This window comes from Cricetulus griseus, chromosome 2 (assembly GCF_003668045.3).
Source record: "Cricetulus griseus strain 17A/GY chromosome 2, alternate assembly CriGri-PICRH-1.0, whole genome shotgun sequence".
NCBI lineage: Eukaryota > Metazoa > Chordata > Mammalia > Rodentia > Cricetidae > Cricetulus > Cricetulus griseus.
In genome coordinates this window covers 96,857,208-96,881,054 of record NC_048595.1, presented here as the reverse complement: position 1 = coordinate 96,881,054, position 23,847 = coordinate 96,857,208, and the positions used below count along the sequence as shown (strand labels likewise).

General features: G+C 46.8%; 1 protein-coding gene across 2 annotated transcripts in view; it reads right to left on the bottom strand.

Annotated features, from left to right (window-relative positions):
- Coro2a (coronin 2A) overlaps positions 1-23,847 on the bottom strand; it is a 53,830-nt gene that overhangs the window by 14,490 nt on the left and 15,493 nt on the right. The window contains exons 1-2 of one of the 2 annotated variants that reach the window (XM_027403141.2): positions 17,083-22,552; positions 15,284-15,484 (exon numbers count right to left, since the gene is read on the bottom strand). In XM_027403141.2, the coding sequence (XP_027258942.1) occupies positions 15,284-15,484; positions 17,083-17,310 (429 nt within the window). In that variant the 5' untranslated portion in view covers positions 17,311-22,552. Of the gene's footprint in view, positions 1-15,283; positions 15,485-17,082; positions 22,553-23,847 lie in introns of those variants that run through there. The other variant, XM_027403142.2, reaches the window with a different exon arrangement.

The window sequence follows — 23,847 nt, the reverse complement described above, 5'->3', positions numbered from 1 at the left end:
CTCCCTTCCATCATCATCATCATCATTTATTTATTTATTTATTTATTTATTTATTTATTTATTTATTTGGTTTTTCGAGACAGGGTTTCTCTGTGTAGCTTTGGAGCCTATCCTGGTACTATTATTATTATTTTAAATTTTCACTTCATTTTATGTGTACGGGTGTTTTGCCTGCATGTCTGTCTGTGCACCATGTACCCACAGAGGCTAGAAAAGGGCACTGGATCCTTTGGGACTGGAGTTTTAGATGGCTGTGAGCCACCATGTGGATCCTGAGTATCACCCAGGTCCTCTGGAAGAGCAGCCAGTGCTCTTAACTGCTGAGCCATCTCTCCAGTCCTGCCCCCAGCTCATGTTGTTTTTGAGACTGTGTCTAATTTTGGTTCAGGCTCCACATGTAACCAGGAAGGATGACCTTGATCTCTGGATCACCTTACCTCTACCTTTTGAGGGATGAGACTGTAGGTGAGGATGGCCTGTTTTAACACGCTCAGCTCTTTCTGATTTTTTTTTTTGGTCTGATTATTATTTTATTGTTTTGATTCTTTTCTTTTGAGACAGTCTCATTCTGTAATCTCATGGTGATCCTTTTGTCACAGCTTCTAGAGTGTTAGGACTATAGGCATATGTCACAAAGCCTCTCTCTAGACATTAGGGACATTATTTGACACATTTGAAAAGCAATGTCTCATATGAAATATTGCAATGTTAAACTTACTGGCTTTATATAAGGAATATGCTAAAGACAGCCGGGCAGTAGTGGCACTTGCCTTTAATCCAAGCACTTGGGAGGCAGAGACAGGCAGATCTCTGTGAGTTCAAGGCCAGCTGGTCTACAGAGTGAGTTCCAGGATAGGCTCCAAAGCTACACAGAGAAACCTTGTCTCGAAAACATAAATATAGATATGCATGCTAAAGAAATTGGTATTATGCATGTAACTTACTCTCAAATGATTCAGACAAAACAAACATTAAGACATTAAACTAAGCCTGGTTTCTTACTTATGAAGCTGAAGTAGGAAGATGACAAATTCCAGGCCAGCCTGAGTAACTTTGTGGGTCTCCAAATTTTACAAAGTGGAAAGCAGGGTAGGGACCATATCTCAGAGACAGAGCACCTGCCTAGCATGCTGGGCTCAACCCTTACCACTCCAGCTCACTCCTGCTTGATCCAGAAAGCCCCATTTCTCTCTCCAAACCCCACCCTCTCAGAGAATCTTCAACAAAGAAAAGGCACCAAAAAGCCTAGCTCTGCATTCTTGGTGGTTATGGAAGCTCTTTCCCTCAAGTTGTCAGGAGCCCAAGACCTGCCTCAAGCGGTCAGTTTTTTACTATACTTGGGCACAAACCCACCTTGTGGAAGACACATCATCACACCTCATCTACAGGGTATATAAGCTGCCTGCTTTAGTTCTGCCAGGTGACTTCTCCGGCCCTGATCTCTGGGTTCTAGGAGGCTCACTTGGGAGCTGCTTTGCTCAAATAAACCTATTCTTTGGGTTCTTCAGTTCAGCTTGATGTGGCTTACTGCATCAGTGGAAGAACTTATTAACCATCACCAAGGAATAAGAATGTGTACATGCACACACTCAACAGATGTGAGTTGTATCACTTGTTACTTACGTGTGAAAAGGTGGGGAAAGGCTGCTTTTCTCTGTCAGACTACTCTGCCTCCGTTGTTGGAAGCCATAGCCTCCTTGCACAGGTCATGCTCTGCTAGATTCCAGTAAGAGACCAGTCTTAGCTACCAGCACCTTGCCCAGCCCCCAGGCCATTCTGTGTACTGTCCCCAGAGTGCCCCAGCCCGTCACATATGTATGCTATGTTGATCAGGCTGGCCTTGAACTCCTGATCCTCCTACTTCCACTTTTCATGAGAGAGGATTACATAGCATAGGTGTGCACCACTAAAGTTGGCTTTCAGGGTAAGGTTTTGAAAATGAAAAGCCAACCAAGTCATGTACCAGATTCCACTCTGCAAGCCCCTTCCTCAGGCTTGAACTATGATCATCTCTTCCTTGTAGGACTACAAACGGTTAGGTGAAACAGCCCAACAGGGAGGGAGGATCGGAAGTAAATACTCAGCAATAGTAGCTACACCTGTGACAATCTGCATCTCAAAGCTAAGAAAGAAAAACAAAAAACCAACCAGAAGAAAACACACTAACAGCTGTAGTTGCAGATGGTGAGACACACAGACTTCTTTTTACATCATCAGTTCCTTTTTTTTTTTTTTTGAGATAGGGTCTTTTGTAGTCCAGGCTGGCCTTCAACCTGTTATGTAGCCAAGGCTGGTTTTATACTTTTATTTTATTTAATTTTGGCATTTCGAGATAGGGCTTCTCTGTAACAGTCCTGGCCTCGCTGTCCTGGAACTCACTTTGTAGACCAGGCTGGCCTCAAACTCACAGAGATTCACCTGCCTCTGCCTCCCAAGTGCTGGGATTAAAGACGTGTGCCACCACTGTCCGGCTTGATTTTGTATTTTTAATACTTGACTCTGCTTCCTAAATGCTGGGATTATATGACCAAACTGTCCTTGTTATTTTTAAAGCAAATTTCCATATCTTTGGCAATTTAAACAAAAAGTCTTTATTTCTGTAATCCCAGAACTTGGGAGGCAGAGACAGAAGGACTGTCCCTAGGCTGAACATAGTTGGCTTACATAGCAAGTCCCAGATCAGTCAGAGTTGTGAAATGAGAACTTGTCTTAAACAATACAAACAGAACTATAAAATTATTGAAAAGATGGCCTTTCTAGGAGTAGCCAAAAATTTGTTGTACTAGTTCAAAGCATTTTCAGAGAGGAGGAATGGTGAACAAACAGGCCATGCTTTCTAATGCTGTACCTGTGGCAGACATCACTAATGGATCACAGCACTCCCAAACATAGGCTAGAGCAGGGATGCTCCCAGTCATTGGGACTCAGATGAACAGAGCTAGGTTAGAACCCAGGCCTCTGCCAACAAATCAAGTGAATTTCTAGTGGACTTCCTGTGTTCTGAAGAGTTCTAGCCTTCCCTGAATTGTGTCCTGACCCCTCCTCCTACATTCTTTTCCTTTTCTTGTACCATTTCCTGGGTCAGAGGGCATGGCAGCACGGAATCTTCTGCTACAGGCCTGATTGCTCTGGGCCCTTACCTTATCTCTGTTCTCTGGCCCAGTGCCATGCCCTCATTTCTGCCCTGCAGGTTTCTCAGGAAATGTTAATTGTCAGGCAGGTCTTGGGCTAACCCTAGGCAAGCTGCCAAGAGGCCACTGACACCACACCCTCACCTCCCACAGAGCCTGCAGCTTCAGGGCTAGGTAGACCACTGGAGCTGACTTCCTCTGGGGCCCCCAGAGCAGCATCAGCCCATTCTCCTCCTCAGCCCTGAGGGGCTGGCTGTGTCACTCAAGACCTAGGCTTTAGTGACATTAGTCTGAAGCTATTGGCTGGGCTGCTAAAAGCCTGTCAGGGAGGGACATTTTATCATCAGGAGCCCATTTCAACCTTTTTGTCCATTAGATTAGCACTCAGCCAGGGACAGGCCTCTGGTTTACTGGGATGCAAGCTTTATGCAAGCTTTAAGTCAGGGGTGACTCTCAAACCACAGAGAAGCCTGGCTGGCCACAGGAGCTGGCTGCCAAGCCAGTAGAGGCCTACAAGCCACCAGGGGGCTGCCTGAGGCAGGTAGAGAGGGCAGGAGGAAGAATGGGGGTAGGGCAGCAACAGATCCAGTTCCTGGGATGGCAAGGGCTGCACAGGGTCAAGGCACATGGCTAAAGCTAACGGCTTCAAACTCCCCCAGGTGCAAGGTGGAGACTGGGAGACAAGGGTGTGAGAAGAGACTGAGGAAGTCATGTGGTACAGCTGTAGTTCAGCTGTCTCATGCTTCCTGGGGTTGAACCCCACCCCACCCCCACTATACCACTCATTGCTGTTCAAGCTGGGTCTCTGAGCTCTGCTCAGGGCCATGGTTTCTTTCTCTACAGAACAGGGGCAGCAAAACAATTCTCTTGTGGTGTGGGGGTGAGGAGAAATTACAGATGTGGGCTGAGAACTTGCCTGGGACGTAACACTTCATAAACCAGCCTGTATCACTTCGTCTGAGCCCATCACAACTATCCACCTAAAGCTTTGTAGGATGCAGGAGAGGGAAATGGGTGTCATACATGCCAGGCAGCCTTTACCACCACTGGGCTACACCCAAAACACACCCAACTTTAATTGTTGCTTGGTATGTTCCAAGGCCTGGGGATATACTTAGTGTGAGAACAAACTGCTCTGGGGTAGGGGTAGAATTAAACACACACACAAATGTGCATACATGCACACACACTCACACACACATACTCACCCACCAATATACACATGTACACATACATGGGCATGCACACACAACCACATATGTGCATATATGCAGACGTATATGCACACATACACATATACATGTGTGTACATGCACACAAAAGACACACAGAGACAGACATATATATGAATTTATGTACATGGATAGAAAGACAGACACATGCACATAGATAAACATTCGCATGAGCACAGACACACACACCCATACATGTGCTCAAGAACAGCGAGACACCACTTTGTATTCTGACTAAAGAAGGGTCAGTCTGCCTCCAAGAATCCAGTGAACTGTCCTTCCTATTTCCTCTAGTTCAGCACAGTCATTGGAACCATCTGGTCCCTCAGGCCCTGGGCTCCTTTGATCTGGTCCCAAGGCTTACCTCCTGGGCTCTGTCTGTGTTCTCCTTTCTTCCACCACACCTTACCCAAAGTCCACATCCCCAGTGCCCTGGGAGGCTCTGGTGTAGGCCCAGGCCCAGAAGCCTATCCCTCCTATTCCTCTCCAGGCAGTTTCTGTCCACACCTTGCCATTCCCCTTTGTACCCAGCAGACTTTGGTTGCCAAGGTTGCAGGGTAGGTTGTGAAACTCACCCTCTGGCCTTCCTCCAGAGGCTCACTGCACAGTGCACAGGGGAGAGAGAGGCACCTTGCCTGAGGTGGCACTCTTTATGGGTCTTGAATCTCTACTTGGGACAGCCTGGCACTCTGGTAACACCTAGGACAGGAGTCTGTGGCAAGGTCAGACATTTCTCAAGCTGGGCTCCCTCCTGCACTTTCTGTAGGGCACTGGGGCTATGTTGCCTTTCACTGATCCCTGTGCTCTGGGCCTGGCATGGCTGCAATCTCTGGTAACCAGTGAGAAGTCATTGCATAAGCAGCCAATGCTCTGCAACAGCAGGGTCTTGGGAGAACAGGTAGCTTTCTAGCCACACCCAGCTCCAGGCTTCTCATCTATGACACACAAGGTGCTGGCAGCTGAATCTGGAGAAGGGGCAATACTTCCTCCAAGCAGTGTGGGTGAGGCCCCAGCATGCACAAATACCCTTACACCCACTATGCTAAAAGGGCTGCTATGCTGTTGAGTTCTAGGGGCTGGGGCACAGGTCCCTGTCTCTTTCTCTGCCTTTAGTGCCTGCTCAGAAATACTTACCCACACTTGTCATCTCAGTCTTTGTGGAGGCTGAGGCATGGAAGAATACAAGCTTGAGGCTAGCTTGGGCTACACAGGGAGGCCCTGCCCTAAAGATAAAAGAAAAAAAGCAGGATGTCCAGTTGACTTTGTATTTCAGATGCTCAACAAGGGTGTATTTACAATATAAGTGGCTTTCATGCAACATTGTAATGAGGAAAATTACTATAGCTTGTCATAGTGGCTCACACCTGTAACTCCAGCACTCTTTGAAGCAGGAAGATTACCTCCACCTCAAGGCCACATGGGACACAGTTAAGTTCCTGACTAGCCTGGGCTACAGTACTAGACCTTGTCTCAATATCCACCCACCCATCCACCAGAAAGAAAAAGAGTTGTGAAAAGTTTAATTTGTTTTCTTTTTAAGCTAAGCTCTCAACAATCCTCCTGCTTTAGTATCTGGAGATTGGTTTTACAGGTGTGTGCTAACACAACTACTCCACAGTTTCTGTGGACATTAAATTCACAACCCCCTTATGACCCAGCAATTGTCTTGGGCATTCACCCAGAGAGCTGCTTATAGAGAGGCAGCTCCACTCAGAACCACCCTAAATTGGAATCAACAGACAACTTGCTTGGTTTTGTTGTGGACAGACTCTCCCTATGTAGACCAGCTTGGGTTGATCCTTCTGCTTCAGCTTTCCACTTCAGGTGTGTGGGCAGTATTTCTAGACTACCGCGTGTGTGTGTGTGTGTGTGTGTGTGTGTGTGTGTGTGTGTGTGTGTGTGAGAGAGAGAGAGAGAGAGAGAGAGAGAGGGGGGGGAGAGGGAGTTGCTAGGGCTTGGGCCCAATGCCTCATGCTTCCTCCCTAGCTCCTACTAGGTAGTTTTAATTGGGTGAATTGCTAAATACCTCATCAAGCAAGCAACTAAGACAATACACACATGGAAAATTGAGGGTACCTAAGAAGATAGAGAAGCCCCTTAAAGATCTAGTTTGTCTTTCCTGATGGCTCAGAGTCAAGAAACTTCAAGAAAACTCATAAAGCCAAAACTGCCTACAGATGTGTTTTCTGAAAAGCATCGACAAATAAGGAAACAACAAATAGGAAAAAGAAAGAAAGGAAGGAAGGAAGGAAGGAAGGAAGGAAGGAAGGAAGAAAGAAAGAAAGAAAGAAAGAAAGAAAGAAAGAAGGAATCCAGGTATGGCGGTATATTACAGTAGTTTCAGTGTTTGGGAGGAAAATCATCACAAGCAGAAGGGCAGTCTAGTCTATACAGAGAGTTCCAGGTTAGCCAAGGCTCAACCAAACTCAAAAAGTAACAGCTAGCTGGGCATGGTGGTGCATGCCTTTAATCCTAGCACTTAGGAGGCAGAGGCAGGATGATCTCCTTGAGTTCCAGGCCAACCTGATCTACATATTGAGTTCCAGAACAGCCAGGGCTACATAGGGACCCTGTCTCAACACCCCTAAAACAAGAGCAACAAACAACGAACTGTGCTTACTTAGGTTCAGAATGTCTGGGGCCTTGTATCAGTGTTCCTTCCTCCTCTTTTAAATAACACACTTGGGATTTCATTTCCAAAAGAAAATTTTTAAAGAAAAGCAAATAACCCAGGTCATATATCTTATTTAGCTTTAAACTTCAAATTTTAAGCTTCGCTTCATTTTTAAATCTTGTAAATTACATCCTTTGAGGGCACAGCTGCTGACAAGACAGGTGAGGGCAACTTTCTCTGAAAATGCCCCACACATCTGTGGGGTATTCTGTCTCTTTCGGAGAGTTGCTCGGCTTACTGCCTACATACTTTACAAGGCTCCCTAACTCTGCTTCACTCTGAGGAGAGGAAAGGCTCTGCATCCCTGTCTGGAAGGGAGAAGAGAAGTCCCCAGGCTGCTTGTAAGTGGGCTGGGCTGTGCATCCTAACCTCTGCTAGCCCAGCAACCTGGATGGATGTCCAGAGAACTGTGCGCCTGAGTGAAAACAGCCAAGTTCAGGCAGGGGTGCAGGGTTACCCTGGAATGCTTTCTGATGGGCTCAAGGGCCTTGGGGGTCAGTCTCCAATGTCAAATGATTCAAACTCAAAGGCTGGCAGGACTGTCTGTCTGGTCCTAGTCGCACAGCCTTCAAATGACAACAGTAATGAAATGGAGAACAGATCAATGCTGGTCAGGGTTAAGGAGGAAGTGGGCGGTGAGGAGAGGCTGTGCAATAGAAGGGTATGGAGAGGTCTGTGGGTGGCACATACACTCTGTGGTGACCTGGACACCCTCGTCCAGCTTGTGATACTGAGCTACAGTACTCTTGGTGGTGGTGGGGTCAGTCCAAAGGCACTCCGGATCTTTGCACTTGTTTCCAGTTCTGTCTGAACACTTTGTTTAGTGTCAAAGCTGTTGTCTAGGGGCATCTCCTAAAGGAGGCCTTCCTGGGCCATCCTTCCTGAAGCAGGTCCTCCCCTAATCCATGATCCATGTCATCATCCACCACACAAACTTGATAGCCATCGCCTGGACATAGTGATATTCTCATCAGTAGTAAATGCAAATCAGAAAGAATCTGAGGCTAAAAACCAGTTCATTTTCTTTTTCCTGCTCTGGGGATGGAACCTATAGCCTGTGGACTCATCTACCAAGCCACACCCCCAGCCCTAATTAATTCCTTAATCAGTGAAGAACGAAGATCATTTGATGGACAGAATCCTTTAGAAGTACCCAGAACTGGCCAGGCAGTGGTGGCGCACGCCTTTAATCCCAGCACTCGGGAGGCAGAGGCAGGTGGATCTCTGTGAGTTCGAGACCAGCCTGGTCTACAAGAGCGAGTTCCAGGATAGGCTCCAAAGCCACAGAGAAACAAAAAACAAAAAACAAAAAAAAAGAAGTACCCAGAATTTGGGAGAAACAAACAGCATAGTGAGGAGCTTCCAAGCCCCTCTACTCCTGACAGTAAACAGTCATTCCAGCAGTGTCCCTCAAGTCTCTTTCTGACTCCAGCTGGTAAACCTTCATCCCCCTAGAACACATTTTCCGTCTCTCACCCCAAAGTCAATGCCCCTTTCACACAACACAATCTGCTTCTCTAAGGTTCTTTCTTTCCTTCCTCACTTTCAAAGACTCCTCATCAGTTCTTGTCAGACCGTGTTTTGAACCTTCTCTGAGCACTCCACAGCTCGGTCCAGCCCTTCCTTTTGTCATTTAGAACCACACTGCTTAGCAACATGAACAATAGTTAGGTAATTTGTTTAGTCAATGAAAATCTGTGAGCACCAACTCTGAGCCAGCAACCCAATATAGCAGTAAATAATGCCTGCCCCTCCCCCCACCTCACATGGTTAGGAGGTAGGAGCAGAAGCACGGAGCAGCCAGGGCACAGTCCTAAGCAAGAAACATGCTGTGGGGTGTTTAGGAAAAGAGAATGTACTGGGCCTGGAGAATGGGCTTTTATGTAGTCTCTGAACGGGGAAGGTGGAGGCAGGTAGACCATCTTGAGCTACAAAGGGGTTTTCCATGAACATGGTATGTTTTTCCTGTTATTCATGTCATCTTCTATGAATCCTTTAATAATGCTCTGTAGTTTTCTCCTAAGTCTGGCTTGTTTACTTATAGGTATACTTTGTCTGTTTGATTTTTGAGACAGAGTCTCACTATGTGGCCCTGGCTGTCCTGGAACTCACTATATAGATCAAGTTGACCTTAAACTCACAGAGAGCCTCCTGTCTCCGCCTGCCGAGTGCTGAGATCAAAGGTGTGCCTGGTTAGGTATACAAGTTTTTGCTTTGTTTTGTTTTTCGAGACAGGTTTCTCTGTAGCTTTGGAGCCTGTCCTGGAACTCACTCTGTAGACCAGGCTGGTCTCAGAGATCCGCCTGCCTCTGCCTCCCAAGTGCTGGGATTAAAGGTGTGCACCAACACTACCACCCAGCTAGATATACAGGTTTCATTCTATTAGAAATGTAGTGACATTTTCTGTTTCTGGGATGTACAAATATAATTCATTTTTGAATTCTGAGTTTTATATTCAGTTTTATTTTTGTAACTGACAAATATTTATTGTGTGTTTGGACACAATGCCATAGAACATGTGTGGATGTGAGAGATGTTTTACAAGAGGCAGCATTCTCCCACCATCTGGGTATCGGGGACTGAACTCGGGTTGCCGGGCTTGATGACAATCACTTTTACCCACGAGTCATCTCACCGACCACCAAGGGCCATTACTTTTCAACAGGGTGCTCACAACTATCCTTTTATGTGTATCATGCTAGCACTATTTACCAAAGCAAACAGCTCACCAGTGGGCACCAGAACACTAGTGTCTCATGATTCGATGAACCAGAAGAGCACAACATTGAGTGTATGATACTCCTGCCGAAAATACACAAATGAGTCTAATCATGAGGCAATAGCCCGACAAATCTAAATTTAGTCACAATCGGCAACAACACTGGCCTTTGCTTCTTAAATACAAAACACTTAATATCCTTAAGAGACAACAGGGAGACATGACAACTAAATATAATGTGTGGTCCTGTATTGGAGTCTAGATCAGGCTGAAGAAAGGTGTAAGGGTTGGGACAATGAGTGAGATTTCAATTTGGACTGGATGGTCTCACACCATCACAGCTTGTTAAATTTCCAGGAAGTAGTATGTAAAAGAACGGTCCTGCTCTTACAGTGTATGACTGATGGGTAGTATTTAGGGGTGAAGGGTTAGATCTCTAACTGTTTCCAAGCACACACGCGCACACACACAAGCGCTCACTGCAATTTGGCAAAGGTTAATGACTGGGAAGCCACATGCGAGATAAATAGGAGTTCATTCAACCGCACTTGCAAATTTTCTGTGTGGTTTACAGCATTACACAATTACCTTTTATTCCTAGTGCTACACTTTGGGTCTGGAGTGGCTCTCAAAGGTCCCTGCTGAAGATGAGGTCCCAGGTAGGTGTGACTGGGATGTGGTAGAGTCTTGAGGAGGTAGGGCCTAACAGGAGGTCTTTGGGCTGCTGGGGACATGCCCCTAAAAGACAGAATCTCCCAGTATTAAGGAGATGGAAGCAGGAGGATTTCAAGTTTGGGCCTAGTGTGGTCTATACTGGGAGATCCTGTCTCACAAAAGAAAAGGTATGGTGGGCTCTGGTCTGTTGCTTGCTGGTGATATGGTGAGTAGAGTTGTCTGGTATGTGCCCCAAAGTAACAGGGCCAGTGGACTGCAGACTGAAACTGCTCAAATGGAGTCTTAGCCAACCTCTTTCTGCGTTCATGGGGATAACTGTAAGAGCCCTCTTCCAGCTGTTAGATGATGTCTTTCCTAGCAAGCCACCTTTATTTATTTTTTTAAAGATTTTATTTATTAATTATGTATACAACATTCTGCTTCCATGTATATCTGCACACCAGAAGAGGGCACCAGATCTCATTACAGATGGTTGTGAGCCACCATGTGGTTGCTGGGAATTGAACTCAGGTCCTCTGGAAGAGCAGTCAGTGCTCTTAACCTCTGAGCCATCTCTCCAGTCTAGCCGCCTTTAGATTCTGGAATAAATCCACCTTGACCCAGATGTAACTCCTTCCTTCCTTCCTTCCTTCCTTCCTTCCTTCCTTTCCCTGCATCCTTCCTCCCTGCCGTCTTTCCCTCCCTCCCTCCTTTTTTTTGAAACACCCTATCTCACTCATGTATCTGAGGTTGGCCCTGAACTTGCTATGTAACCTTTGAAGACTGAGCCTCCTGCCTCCACATCCCAAACACTGGGATTATAGACGTTTCTGGGGGTGCTGGGATTGAACCTGGAGCTTCAGGAACAGCAGGCAAGAAAGCACTCTCCTGAGCCACACTCCTAGCCCAGAGGTGTCTGCACAGTTAGAACATCTTTGCTAGTCAGGTTTCATTTCTCATCTGGAGGGCAGCTGATCTGCTCAATGCTTAGTCTGCCCTTTGTGTGGTTTTGGAATCACGGTTACAAGGCTTTCCAAAACACCAGAGGGAGTTGTCTCTTTCCCTATTTCTGGAAGAGGTCATAACAGTTTAATCACTTTCTTGAAAGCTTTGTAGGACTTTTTTTTTTTTTAATGGGCTGTCTCATCTTATTTTCTCTCTCTCTTCTTAAAAGTTATTTATTTTTATGTACATTGTGTTTTACCTGCATGTATGTCTGTGTGGGAGTGCTAGATCTGCTGGAACTGGAGTTATAGACAGTTATAAGCTGCCATGTGTGTGATGGGAATTGAACTCAGGTCCTCCGGAAAGCTTCAAAGGACTTTGTAATGGTATCTAGCCCTGGCATTATTCTTATGTGTATTTATATATGTAAAATGCGACAAACATGCCCCAGAGTGCATGGACTTGAAATGTTCAGTTGCATGAACATTTGGGCAATAAATCAACAGATAAACATGACCGGGGCCTCCTAGGACAAGACAGGAGCCATCACTACAGTGTAGGAACCTTTGAATTGCCTGATGTCACAGCCACTCCCTGCTGCAGGACGGAACTAGTGTCTTGGTTTTCATGGTATTCCCTAACTTGCTCTCCTTTGAAAATTCACCACTTAATTATTCGGTCCTTATAGTACAACTGTTTTTAATTTCAGGGATTTTCAGAGTCTGTGCTTTGTAATCTCAATGTAAGGTTGTGTTTATGCAGTTACATGTTGTGTATGTAAAGAACTGTGGACAGTAACTTATCTACTGATACAGACAGGGCCTTCCCACTTGGTAATAACATGAACAATGCTCTCCGGCTGGAGAGATGGCTCAGCTGTTAAAGGCTAGGCTCACAACCAAAATGAACAATACTCTCACACTCACTTGCTTGCTTCCTCTTCCTTCTGGCTATTTATTTATTTGGAGACAGGGTCTCTTGTAGCTCAGGCTGGCCTCAAGCTTTGTGGTAATCATCCTCTCAGGTGCTAGGATTACATCCAGAATCAAACTAGGTGTCTGGTGTGTGGCTTCAGGAAGTGATTTTTTTTTTTTTTAAAGACCTCGTGAATCCCAGGCTGGTCTCAGTCTCTTTATGGCATCCAGGATGATCCTACTTTTAACCCTGGTAACCTCACTTCTGAGTGCTGGGATTATAGGTGTATACAACAATGCAAGGTTTATGCAGCTCTGGGAATGGAGCTCATGGCTTTATTCAAGTTAGCACAAACTAGACCAACAGAGCCACATCCTCAACCCTAAGAACTGAGTTCTTTATTAAGCAATTGCCCTCAGCTGGGTGTGGTGGCTCACACTTCCATCCCAGCACTCCGGAGGCAGAGGCAGGATGACTGCCGTGAATCTGAGGCCAGCATAGACTGCAGAGCAAGACCCTGTCTCAAAATGGGGTGAGGGGTGGGGTTTGAGAGATGAGGATCCACCTAAGAGTTTGGTTTTCAGCATGCAAATCAGGCAGCTAACAACTACAAGTCCAGTTCAGGTATGGAACACCTCTGGTTTCCACATGCGCAGACACACACACACACACACACACACACACACACACACACACACACACACACCCTCTGGTTTCCACATGCGCAGCAGCACACACACACACACACACACACACACACACACACACACACACACACACACACACACACACACTCTAAAGGCAAATATCTTCTTTTCTATTTCAACATTTACCATACCATGTCTTTCCGTTGTTTTTTTTGTTTTGTTTTGTTTTGTTTTTTTGAGGTTAGTGTTTTATCTCTCAGTTTGTTAATGGCTACAGGATTGTTCAGGCTTTTGGTTCCTATGTGAATCAGGAATGCCAGGAGTCTGCCCATTTCACCCATGCTTTCAGATCACTGCCCCCCATGATTTGCTCATGTCAGGGGCCTACTGGCCTTCACAGATCTGCCTTTGGGTTGTGCTGCCTCTGCACTCCTGGCACCTCTGGATTGTCTCTCTTACTGTCAGTTAGTCTTTCCAGTGGCTGCTCAGTTTATCTTTCAGGACTTTGGAGACAGGGTTTCTCTGTGTAACATTCCTGGCTGTACTGGAACTCACTCTGTAGACCAGACAGGCCTCAAAGTCACAGAGATCTGCCTGCCTCTGCCTCACAAGTGCTGGGCTTAAAGGCATGCACCACTATGGCCCAACAAGACAGGTTTGTTTGTTCTTGTTTTATTACCATTTAAAATTATTTTCTAGCCATGCAGTGGTGGCATTCAACTTTAATTCTAGCACTCAGGAGGCAGAGGCAGGCGGATCTCTGAGTTTGAGGCCAGTCTGGCCTACAGAGCTAGAACAGCCAAGGCTACACAAAGAATATCTGTCTCCAAAAAACAAAATAAAACAAAAGCTAAAGTGCTGGGTGTGACGACCCACACTTTAATCTCAGCACTTGAGAAGCACAGGCAGGTGGGTCTCTGTGATTAAAGTCAGCCTAGTCTACATAGGAAGTTATCAGGCCACCCAAGGCTACTTAGTGAGACCCTGTTGAAAAAAAAAAAATGAAAAAGCAAAGAAATTAAACAAAAACCCCACCCAAACCAAAAACCAAAACCAACAAAAAGCTGAATGTGGTGTTGCTCATCTGTATCCTAGGGAACAGGAGGAGGAGACAGGAGAATCAGCTAGAAGCTGGAGGGCCAGCTGGCCTAGAGTAAGCTGCATTGTGGTAGAAACCAAAATGGAGACCCCCCACACCTGAACAAGTTGGGGGTGAGAACTGACTCCTGGAAGCTGCCTTTTGACTTCCGAATTTGCGCTGTGAGCATGCATGTACACACAGAGGAATGCATGCACACTGAATAAATTAGTAAACAATAACAAAATAAGCAAATTTTCATTTTGATTCCCCCTCTGGCTTATAAATTTTCTGGAAACGTGGCACACACATGTAACTCATACTCAGATGGTGAACTTAGGAGGATGAGGTCAAGGCCAACCTTGGATACACAGAGTTCAAGAGCTGGGCTACAGGAGACCCTGTCACAAAGCAAGCAAGCAAACATTCAAATGAGCCAGGATAGCCAGCTTCATTTATCTGTCTACTGTCACTAGTTTCTAAGCCTGCTGTACTGTGAGGAGGAACACGTTCTCTGAACTCATCTCACTCGGGCTCTGACTGCGCAGGTCCTCCCTCCGGTGCTCCAGGTGCTTCTTGCCTTTCAGCAGACTCTTGCTCGACTGTCTTTGGGGCTTCCCAGTTGCCTGATCTAAGTGTGGGCTGCTTTCCTGTATTCTGGCTTCCCAGCCTCTTCTACCATGAGGTAGAAATACAGCCTGGGAGCCCTGCCCCCTTCCAGGCCTGTTCTGAGGGTCTGCCAAAGGCAGACTCAGTACTGGTATCCCACAAAGTCTAAGGTGATCCATATGAAGCTATCACTCTGTGGGTCTAAACACTAACAGCAATGGTTCGAGGTCCACTGCTCACTCTAAGGATAAGTGTTCCCCCTTTTGCCGGCTGTTTACCTCTCCAACATAGGTGCTTTTCCAACACTTGTTTCTGTGCCTCCCATCTCCACATCTCAGCAAGGGGAGGTAGCTTGGACAATTTTCCCAATCTCATTCTCATGAGCCCAGAAATGTGCTAATAATTGTATTTCATTTAAGAGAGAAAAATCTGGAGTGAGCACTGAGTGTTCTGCAAGGCTGAGAGAAGATCCTAGAAGTGGCTAGGCCAGCTGCTGAGTGTTCAACTCTCAGGATGAGGATTTTCCCCAAGAAGGAAACCAAGACTCAAAGAACTGGGACATAAAAGCTCACACAAAGGAAAGCAGGCCGGACCTTCAATCACATCCGGACTGGACTCCCTACTTTTTCCATCTGTCCCATAGGAGGAGTCTGGGCCCTGTGATCAGTAGGGTCCTTACCTGATGCAAGGGGATGACAAGGAAGGCTCCCCCGCCGGCGCATTCAGTGACCACAGCGATGAAATGGGGGTTCACAGCACAGAAGTGGTTGTCATGGACGCTACGTGTGATGGGCACCGAGTCGTAGCAGTTCTCTTTGCTGGCGGGCTTGCCGTAGACATGTCGGAACTTGGAGCTGCGGTACTGGGGGTGCCATGACATCTGCAGGGGAGGGAGGGACCAATGATGTGAGGCTCACTGCCTCATCATGGGGCATACTTGAGACTGCTTAACAGGCACAGCTAGTCAGGTTTCATTGCTGACTCTTTTTGAGGTAAGGTCTCAGTAAGTAGATTGTGCTGGCCTGGAACTCACTGTATAGGCCAGGATGGCCTTGAACTTGTTATTGTTTTGCCTTAACCTCTCGAATGCTAGGATTACAGGTTGTGCCACCAAGCCTGGTGACAGTGGCCAATTCTACAAAGGCAGTGGTCTGCTATGAAGAACAGTCAGGTGAACAGGCTATCTCTGAGGTTATGGAGGAGGCTGCCAGGCATTATTATTGATTTGTTTGCTGATACATTAAGGCTTTTCAGTTTTTTCAAGTATGAATCCCCCAAACTAGAGGGACCACAGAATATTTGCTATAGCCCCCATCCCCTACCTCTTTCCACCAAACAAGCTCTCCTGCCAACTAAGTGAGAACCGGTATATTCTCTGTAGCCAGCCAGTCTGGCCTCCAATTCCAACTTTGTCTCACTATGATAGACAAATAAATGACTTAACCCTTGGGGTACCCATTTTCTAGTCTATAAAATGGGACAACACAAGTACCTGTCTCATAGACTTGTGTCTCACCTCTGGGAAGGGAGCCACTGGCTTCCATAGACGAAACCACCCAGTGCAGAGCAATGTGACTGCCATACCCATCTGCCCCACCCCAGTCCTTATTTCTATTGTCAAGGTTTGTCCACACCTTTGAAATGGGGGAGAGGTCACAGAAGTGGGGGAGGGTGGCATTTAGTAAGGCCAGGCCCTCTGTGCGCAGCATGGGAGTGTCTGTATTGTGTAACTATGTGCACACCTGTGCATGAGCCCTGCATTCATCAGGGAGCTCTTGGGGCGCTGGCATTGTCCCAGCTGTGCTTGGGACCTTCTGCTCAGGGACCCTGTGTGGCTTTGATGACTCAGCAATTCAGGAGCAACAGTTTCACTTCCCCTGCTAGCACGCACTTGTCTGGACTGCAGGCAGGGCCTACCTCCCTCCACAGAAGGCTTCTCGGGAGTGTTACTGGGACAGCTTCCACTCCACTGCCATCCTGTGTGTGCCCAGTGGCTTGATGCCATGGGATTAGGCTGGGGGCTGGAAATCATCCTGAAAGGGCTTTAGTTGACTCTAGGTGTGACACGGGGGCAGGGGTTCTTTCCCAACATTTGGCTATGGAATGAAGGGAACTGTCTCATTCCCTACAACCCTTCTGAGAGGTAGGTACTATCCCTATTTGAGGATGGGAAATGAGGGTGCCAGGGGAAGCCACGTGACCAAAATTGTACCAGTATGAGCAGCAACTGTGGGAAGTCAAAAGTGAACCTCTTCCTGTGATATACATGCATATTCATGTGCACCTGTGTGGGTGACGTGGCTGGTGGGGAATGTGGGGGGAAATCAACAGATTTTCCTTCCTACTCTCCTCGGCCCCCTTCTTCATCCAGCCCTGCAGGCAGCTGACATGGAACCCAAGTTGGAAGGGGCACAAATCATCCAATGGAGTATTCCCTAGTGCCACTGTAGGCGGCCTTGTGGTGAGTTACGACTTTACCTGATTTGGTTTGATGACAGGTGGGCTGGGCCGGAGTCTGCTGTTTCCAGAGACATTCCACATCCTTTGTTTCTTCCTCTTAAAATCTGACCTTGTGGGCACAGAGGCCACTCCCTGTAAGTGCTTTGTGGGAGGGGCTAAACAGCCACTTTCTATCTTAGCCTGGTTATTAGAGGGAGATTTGAGGGCAAGATGATAGGTGTGGTAACATCTGCCAAATCCCAGCATGCGGTCAAGGGTTTAAAGTCAGCTCCAGCTAAACAGTGAATGCAAGGCCAGCCTGAGGTACACATCAAATTCAAAGCTACCTTGGGCTACTCAGCAAGACCCTGCCTCACCAAACCAAACCAAACCAAACGACTTTATTTGAAAGTGATCTTCAAAGACCAAGAATTAACACAATAGGCGTGCACCCACACACAGACTAAAATTCTTGGCTTACCTAATAGAGTGCATCATGACCCTGACCTTGGCCTCAATTCTGCTGACAAATCTCTCCATGGAGATCAGAGACCAATTCTTGGTAGACGGTTCTCTTTTTCCATCTTGTTGAAGCAGGTGTCATTTCTACCACGATGTCACAGTGGTCCCCTATGTGCCACAGTGGCTCTCAAGCTTCCAGCTGATTTTCCTGTCTTTGCCTTCCATCTCACCAAAGAAGTGCTGCACACATGTGCCCTAGAGCATCTGGCTTTTTACATGGGTTCCAACACCGAACTCAAGCCATCAGGCCTTCACGGAAAGTTATTTCACCTGCAAAGTCCTTTGGCCAAGTTTCTTTTTAACGCACCCAGAATTCCCAGTGAGGACCCAATCTATACCACATGGGGTGGGGCAGCTGGCTCCGGAGCCAATTGGAGAGCCCCAGGTAGCCCTTTTGGGGTCCAAGCTATGTACCAACATCTCTGCTTCCCCAGCTCTTACACAGGGTGTCTTCTCACAGGGAAGGAGAAACCACAGGTCCTGGCTCCTTCTGGTAAAGGTTTTCTCAACACAGAGTGTCTCAATCTGAGGCCAAGTCCTGACTGAAACCACAACTTCTTGCCACTAGGCATCTTTTAATTCTGCCTTCTCCAGCTAGCAATGATGTCAAATGTCACAATTCTTCCTCTTTACTTAGTGCCAGCAATGATATCAAGTGTCACAGAGATGCAGACAACTAGGACCTCCCCCACCCCCCATTTCAAAGTAGGAAGAAACCTGGTGGTTCCTCAGGAAACTGACTAACTGAACCTGTCTGCTAGGGACCATGGACGGCTCCCTGGACAAGGAGGTTTGTGCTATAACTAAAAAGCCAAAGTAGAAGATTTCAGGTTCAAGACCAACCTGGGAAATGTAGTAAGAGTCTGCTTCGAAATAAAAACATGACAAAAGGAGCTTGGCATGGTGGCTTGATATCTGGATCCTAGGCCTGGGGAGGTGCGGGGACGATTGTCACAATTTTGAGGCTAGCCTAGACTACATAGTGAGATCCCATCTCAGGAAACAAACACAATGACGACAGGTTGGTTTGAGGATACAGCTTAGAGGCAGGACACTTACCTATCATGTGCAAGGCCCTGGGTTTAATATCTAGGACTGAAAGAAAAACAATAAACAAACAAAACCCCCAAACCTGAAGATGTCCCAGAGACAGATGAACAAGCTGGTCACTCTATCACAGGTGATGGCTAAGTTCCTGGGAGCCCTGACTCTGACAACTTGCCTGTGAAAGAGAAAGCTATGGAAATGAGCAAGCCCAGCATCCCGAACCAGAGATTAGAACATTCCAAAGCAGAACGTTCCAGAAGGTTTGTAAAGAGAGGTGACTATGATTTCATTCAATTACCAATCTCTACCCAGGGCTGGCTCAGGGCTTACTTAGTGCCTAGGGCTTGAGGGCAAGAAAGGAATATCTGGGTCACTGCTCTTGGAGGTTATTGCTCTCCGAGGTCACCCCTTTCCTGGAAGTGCCAAGTGTGGGAAGAGAAATTATGGTGAATTTGAGGGCTGATAATAGGGCTGGCAGTGGCTGGTGACTCAGAACACTGGGATCGACTGAATCCCACCACTGGCTTGACATAGAGGCTCAAGCCTGTTCCCAGCACTTGGGAGGATGAGGCAACAGGGACACAAGTTCAAGGCCTGCCTGGGCTACAGAATTATCTCCCCTCCAAACAAGTTGAAAAACAAAACAAAACAAAAAACATATCCCAGCATACTGTCAGGTCCCCAGAAGACTCCCGTGTGCATTTAGTGAAACTTACAAGGGTTGGAACACAGTGGCTCATGGCAGAGTCTCCAAACAGTGATATCACCAGAGAACTTGCCAACACTGTACATTCTTGGGCCCCACCCTGACAGAATCTGGCACCCCAGGGTGCAGGGCAAATCCTGCTATTAATTAGCCTTCTCCACCATTCATGCTCTGGAGTCAAGTCTGAGACCCAAAAGTTTGACGGCCCCCTGAAACCATGATCCATCTCAGCATCATAGGAGGTAAAAAAGCCGCCATTATTCCACCTGATCTTTACAAAGAGGCCTTGCCAAACATTGAACCCAATGCCAATTGAGTTGGTGGTACTCTACACACCAAGCTGGGCAAAGAGTGTTCACCAGGAAGCAAATGGCAAGCTCTAGGACACAGGAAATCCTGTGTGTTGAATTTTTGTAGTTCTAACAACTCAAAATGAATGAAACAAAGGAATAAAACTATATAAAACATTTAGAAAGATTAAAGACCAAACTCAAGATGCTACATTTGGTAGTGACCAAAAGCAGCCAACATGAGAAAAACCAGACAATCTGAACTTAATGACTTAGCAAAAACTTAAAACTTCCATGTATCAAGAACACTATCGGTGGGGTAAAAGGCAGCCTGATGAATGGGGAGTACCTGGGAGGTGTATTTGGAAAAGGACTGACAAACAGAATCCCCCAAATCCAACAACAACCAAGACAGAAAGGCTACCTGGCTTGGTGACAAATGCCCCTAATTCCATCACAGCTCAGGGGTGGGGGGCTGGGGGGTTAGGGGAGTTGCTTTGAGTTGGGGCCAACCTGGACTACAGAGTGAGACCCTGTCTCACCAAACAAAATTTGTCTCAACAAAATTTGAAAAACTGCCTTGTTTCTTCAACAGATGGCCTAGGCCAATGGAATCTGTCCAAACTGGAAGAGACCTCACGGGTGATGTGCAACATGGAGTTCCACAGCAAGCTGGAACCCTAATTCACAGCATTCAGCCACAGAAAGCCAGTCAGAAGCAGCTGAACAAGCAGAATGACCCCCGACTGGTAATTATTATGGTTTTCCAAGACAGGGTTTCCCTGTGTAGCCCTGACTGTCCTGGAACTCACTCTGTAGACCAGGCTGGCCTTGATCTCACAGATTTGCCTGCCTCTGCCTCCTGAGTGCTGGCTGACAAGTTTTTTAATTGTTTAATTACGTTCTATTCATGTATTTGGTGTGTGTAAGTATGCACGTGTGTGGAGGTCAGAGGACAACTGCAGAGTCTGTTTTCTCCTTCTACCACACAGGGCCCTGTCATTAAACTCAAGAACTCATTTTGTCACTGCCTGGTGACCCCTGACAACAGTCAACAACGACGTCACCAGCTGTCTTTTGGGGTGACAGCAACACTGTGGTTGTCAGTCTGTCTCTTAGTGATACATGCTTAACAGGCACAGATAAAATGATATGGCCCCTGGGGCTGACTTTGAAATAAACCAGGGGCTGGAGATGTGGCTCGCCTGGCATACACAAAGCTCTGGGTTCCATCCTCAGCACCACATAAAACCTGCTGTGTGCAATAGGGCTGTAATCCAGTGTCAGGAGGTAAAGGCAGGGTCAGGAATTCAAGATAATCCTTGGCTAGATCCATAGTGGGAGCCAGCCTGGGGTATGCTAAACTCTGTCTCAAGAGAAAATAATAATAATTTAATAAAGAAGAAAGAATTTAAAGACTCCAGGCTCAATCCCCAGCATCCACACAAATTAAATAAAGTAACCCAGTAGGAGGTGGGGAGGGGAGCCAACAGAGGACCTGAAAGTTGTCATTTGATTTTAACAGCTTTGCCCAACAGAAGCCTCCAAAGCAGTGGTTCTCAACCTTCCTGATTCTGTGACCCTTTAATACAGTTTCTCATGTTATGGTGACCCAACAATAAAATTATTTTCATTGCTACTTCGTAACTGTAATTTTGCTACTGTGAACGTCTGATGTGTAGGATATCTTATGTGCAACCTCTCAAGGGGCCACAACCCACAGGTTCAGAGCTGCTGCTTTATATGGCTCCCTCTGTGTGCTGAGGCCTTCAGGGAAGTGAAGAAGAGTTGGGGAAGCCTTTGGGCTTGCCCATCAACACAGCCCAGATTTGGGGATCCCTTCATGGCATCAAACATCCCAATGCAGGCACAAGTACCCTGTAGCCAGCAAATGGACACAGTACACAGCTCAGTTCTCAGGCCCATCGGATGCTTCCCCTCCCCCTCCATCCTTCTGGTCTGGCACAGATGCCTCCTGCAGGCCCATAGGAAACACAGATTGAGGCTGGCGGCAGCCAAGAGAAAGCCTTTCTTCCTGATGAGATTAGGCTCTAGGGAGAGCCTCCTCCTCCCCCAACTGACTGCCCAGAGCCAGAGTTAGCTGGCAGAGCATTTCCACAGATAACTGAGGGATCCTCTGCAAGTCCAGACCCCTGTTTAAGACCCAGGGTTTAGTCATTGTAATCTTGGGGAAGGATCTGTTTCTCACATATGCATTCCCTTAAGTCCCACCATGGGTCAGAGTCACCTTTATTTCTCAAAGGTTTCTGCTGGAATTGGGTGGTGGGTCTCATGTTCTCCCACTTTGTTTTGTCTGCCCTGCCCCCCAGAACACTAAGTCTTTTGAATACCCCACCTTGGCACATACTGCTTCTCCCTGCAGAGTCTGAAATGAAACCATAAGGCTGGCACTCTTTGGGCTCTGAGGATGCCCCTGCCTCTTGCCCTCCTCTTGCTCCAGGTTCCAGCATGACACTTCCCCCTTCAGATCACCCTGCTATATGAAGTACTCATCTTCATACTGGGGGTGGGGTAGCCAAAGCAGGGAGAGAGGTTTAAGACCAGGTTTAAGACCTGTACTCTGCTGGTTTGCCTTAGTATCCCCAGTGCCCTGGCTGGCCTGAAACTCAATATCTAGACCAGGCTGGCCTTGAACTCACAGGGATTTTCCTGCCTGTCTTTGCAGTGGGAGATCCCATCATGTCCAGCTTAGCCTCTTAACAGGTTGTTCAATAGTCCTGTAATCTCAGCTACAAGCCAGGAGGATCAAAAGTTCAAGACTTTAGTCAGGAGAGATGGTTCAGGGGCTAAGAATGTGTATTCTCTTCAAGTGGATCTGAGTTCTATTCCCAGTATCCACTTTGGTGGCTCACGACAGCCTGTAACTCTAGCTCCAAGAGATCAGGCCTCTGTGGACACCTGTATACATTGAGTGCGCACACGCGCACACACACACACACACACACACACACACACACACACACACACACACACAGCGGCTATGGCACTTATGAATTACCTCAATGGCTACCATGGCACAATAACCCTGTGCAGTAGTGGCACATACCTTGGCATTAATCATTAGCTTTTTAATTGGATTTAAGACTGGCTTAACAAAAGGGATATCATGCCTGGTACTAGTGACTTAGTCAACTACGCAGTGTTAGTGAATCTATTGTTATTGGAGGGATCTACAGCCATTAATTTACCAAGCCAACATAATCTCTCTAACAACAATCTTTAAGTCCCACAGATAAGAGAACTCCATCTTTTATCGAGGAAACTTCTCTTTGTAACAGACTGAGACCACGACAGAAACCACAGCCAATCAAAATGCAGGGTTGTGGAGCCCCAATTAACAAAACAATCCTGCACCTAAAGCTCAGGGAACATTGTGGAAGAGAAGGCAGAAAGATTTTTAAGAGCCAAAGGATCAGGGATTTTTCTCTAAGACCTTTGCTCTCCTAATAGCATCAGAAGATACACCCATAAAACTTACCAAAATGACCTTCCAAACACAGGCTGAACAAGGATGACACCAATGAACATTCCAAACTATATGGGGAAAAGCCCATGAGGCCTCAGCCCTACACAAAGAATTATGGGCAACCGAGGGAAGCCAGGAGTGGGGAGGTGGTCCTCCCTAGGGAAGAACACCCCAATTGTCTGTCCAATGGTCAGCCCTGAAAACATACATATAAGTAACATTATACTGTAGCATGCTTGCCTAGTATGTGTGAAACTCTGGGTTCCACCCCAGCACTGCCAACAGCCTATCTTATTATTCACCCCACAGACTCTGCAGGACTAGGGCCATGTAAACAGATTGTCTTGCACTCGCCAGGCTCATAGAAGATGTTCCTTGTCCTTTCTCCTCCCATCCACAGGACTATCAAGTCCAAATGGTTCCCCCTTCTGCTCTGCTCACCCACAGACCGAAGGGTCCACAGGCAGTGGCTGTTGAACCCTGGCTGGAAATGTCACTCTGGGCCCTCTGAGCAGAGAGGCTGTGACTGTCCCTCTCATAGCATGTGCTAGGCAGGTTGGAGAGTCTTAACTCTGATGCTGATTTGTGACCTTGGACAGATACATTTCCTCTCTGCTTTTCCATCCACTCAATTAATGGTCATTCCACTGACTTGTCCACCAATGAGGATGATGTACAGAGGGTCTGGAGCCTGCATGTGACACAGACTCTAATGAAGGAGCTTAGTAACCGGTGAGGTTAAGATATCCTTT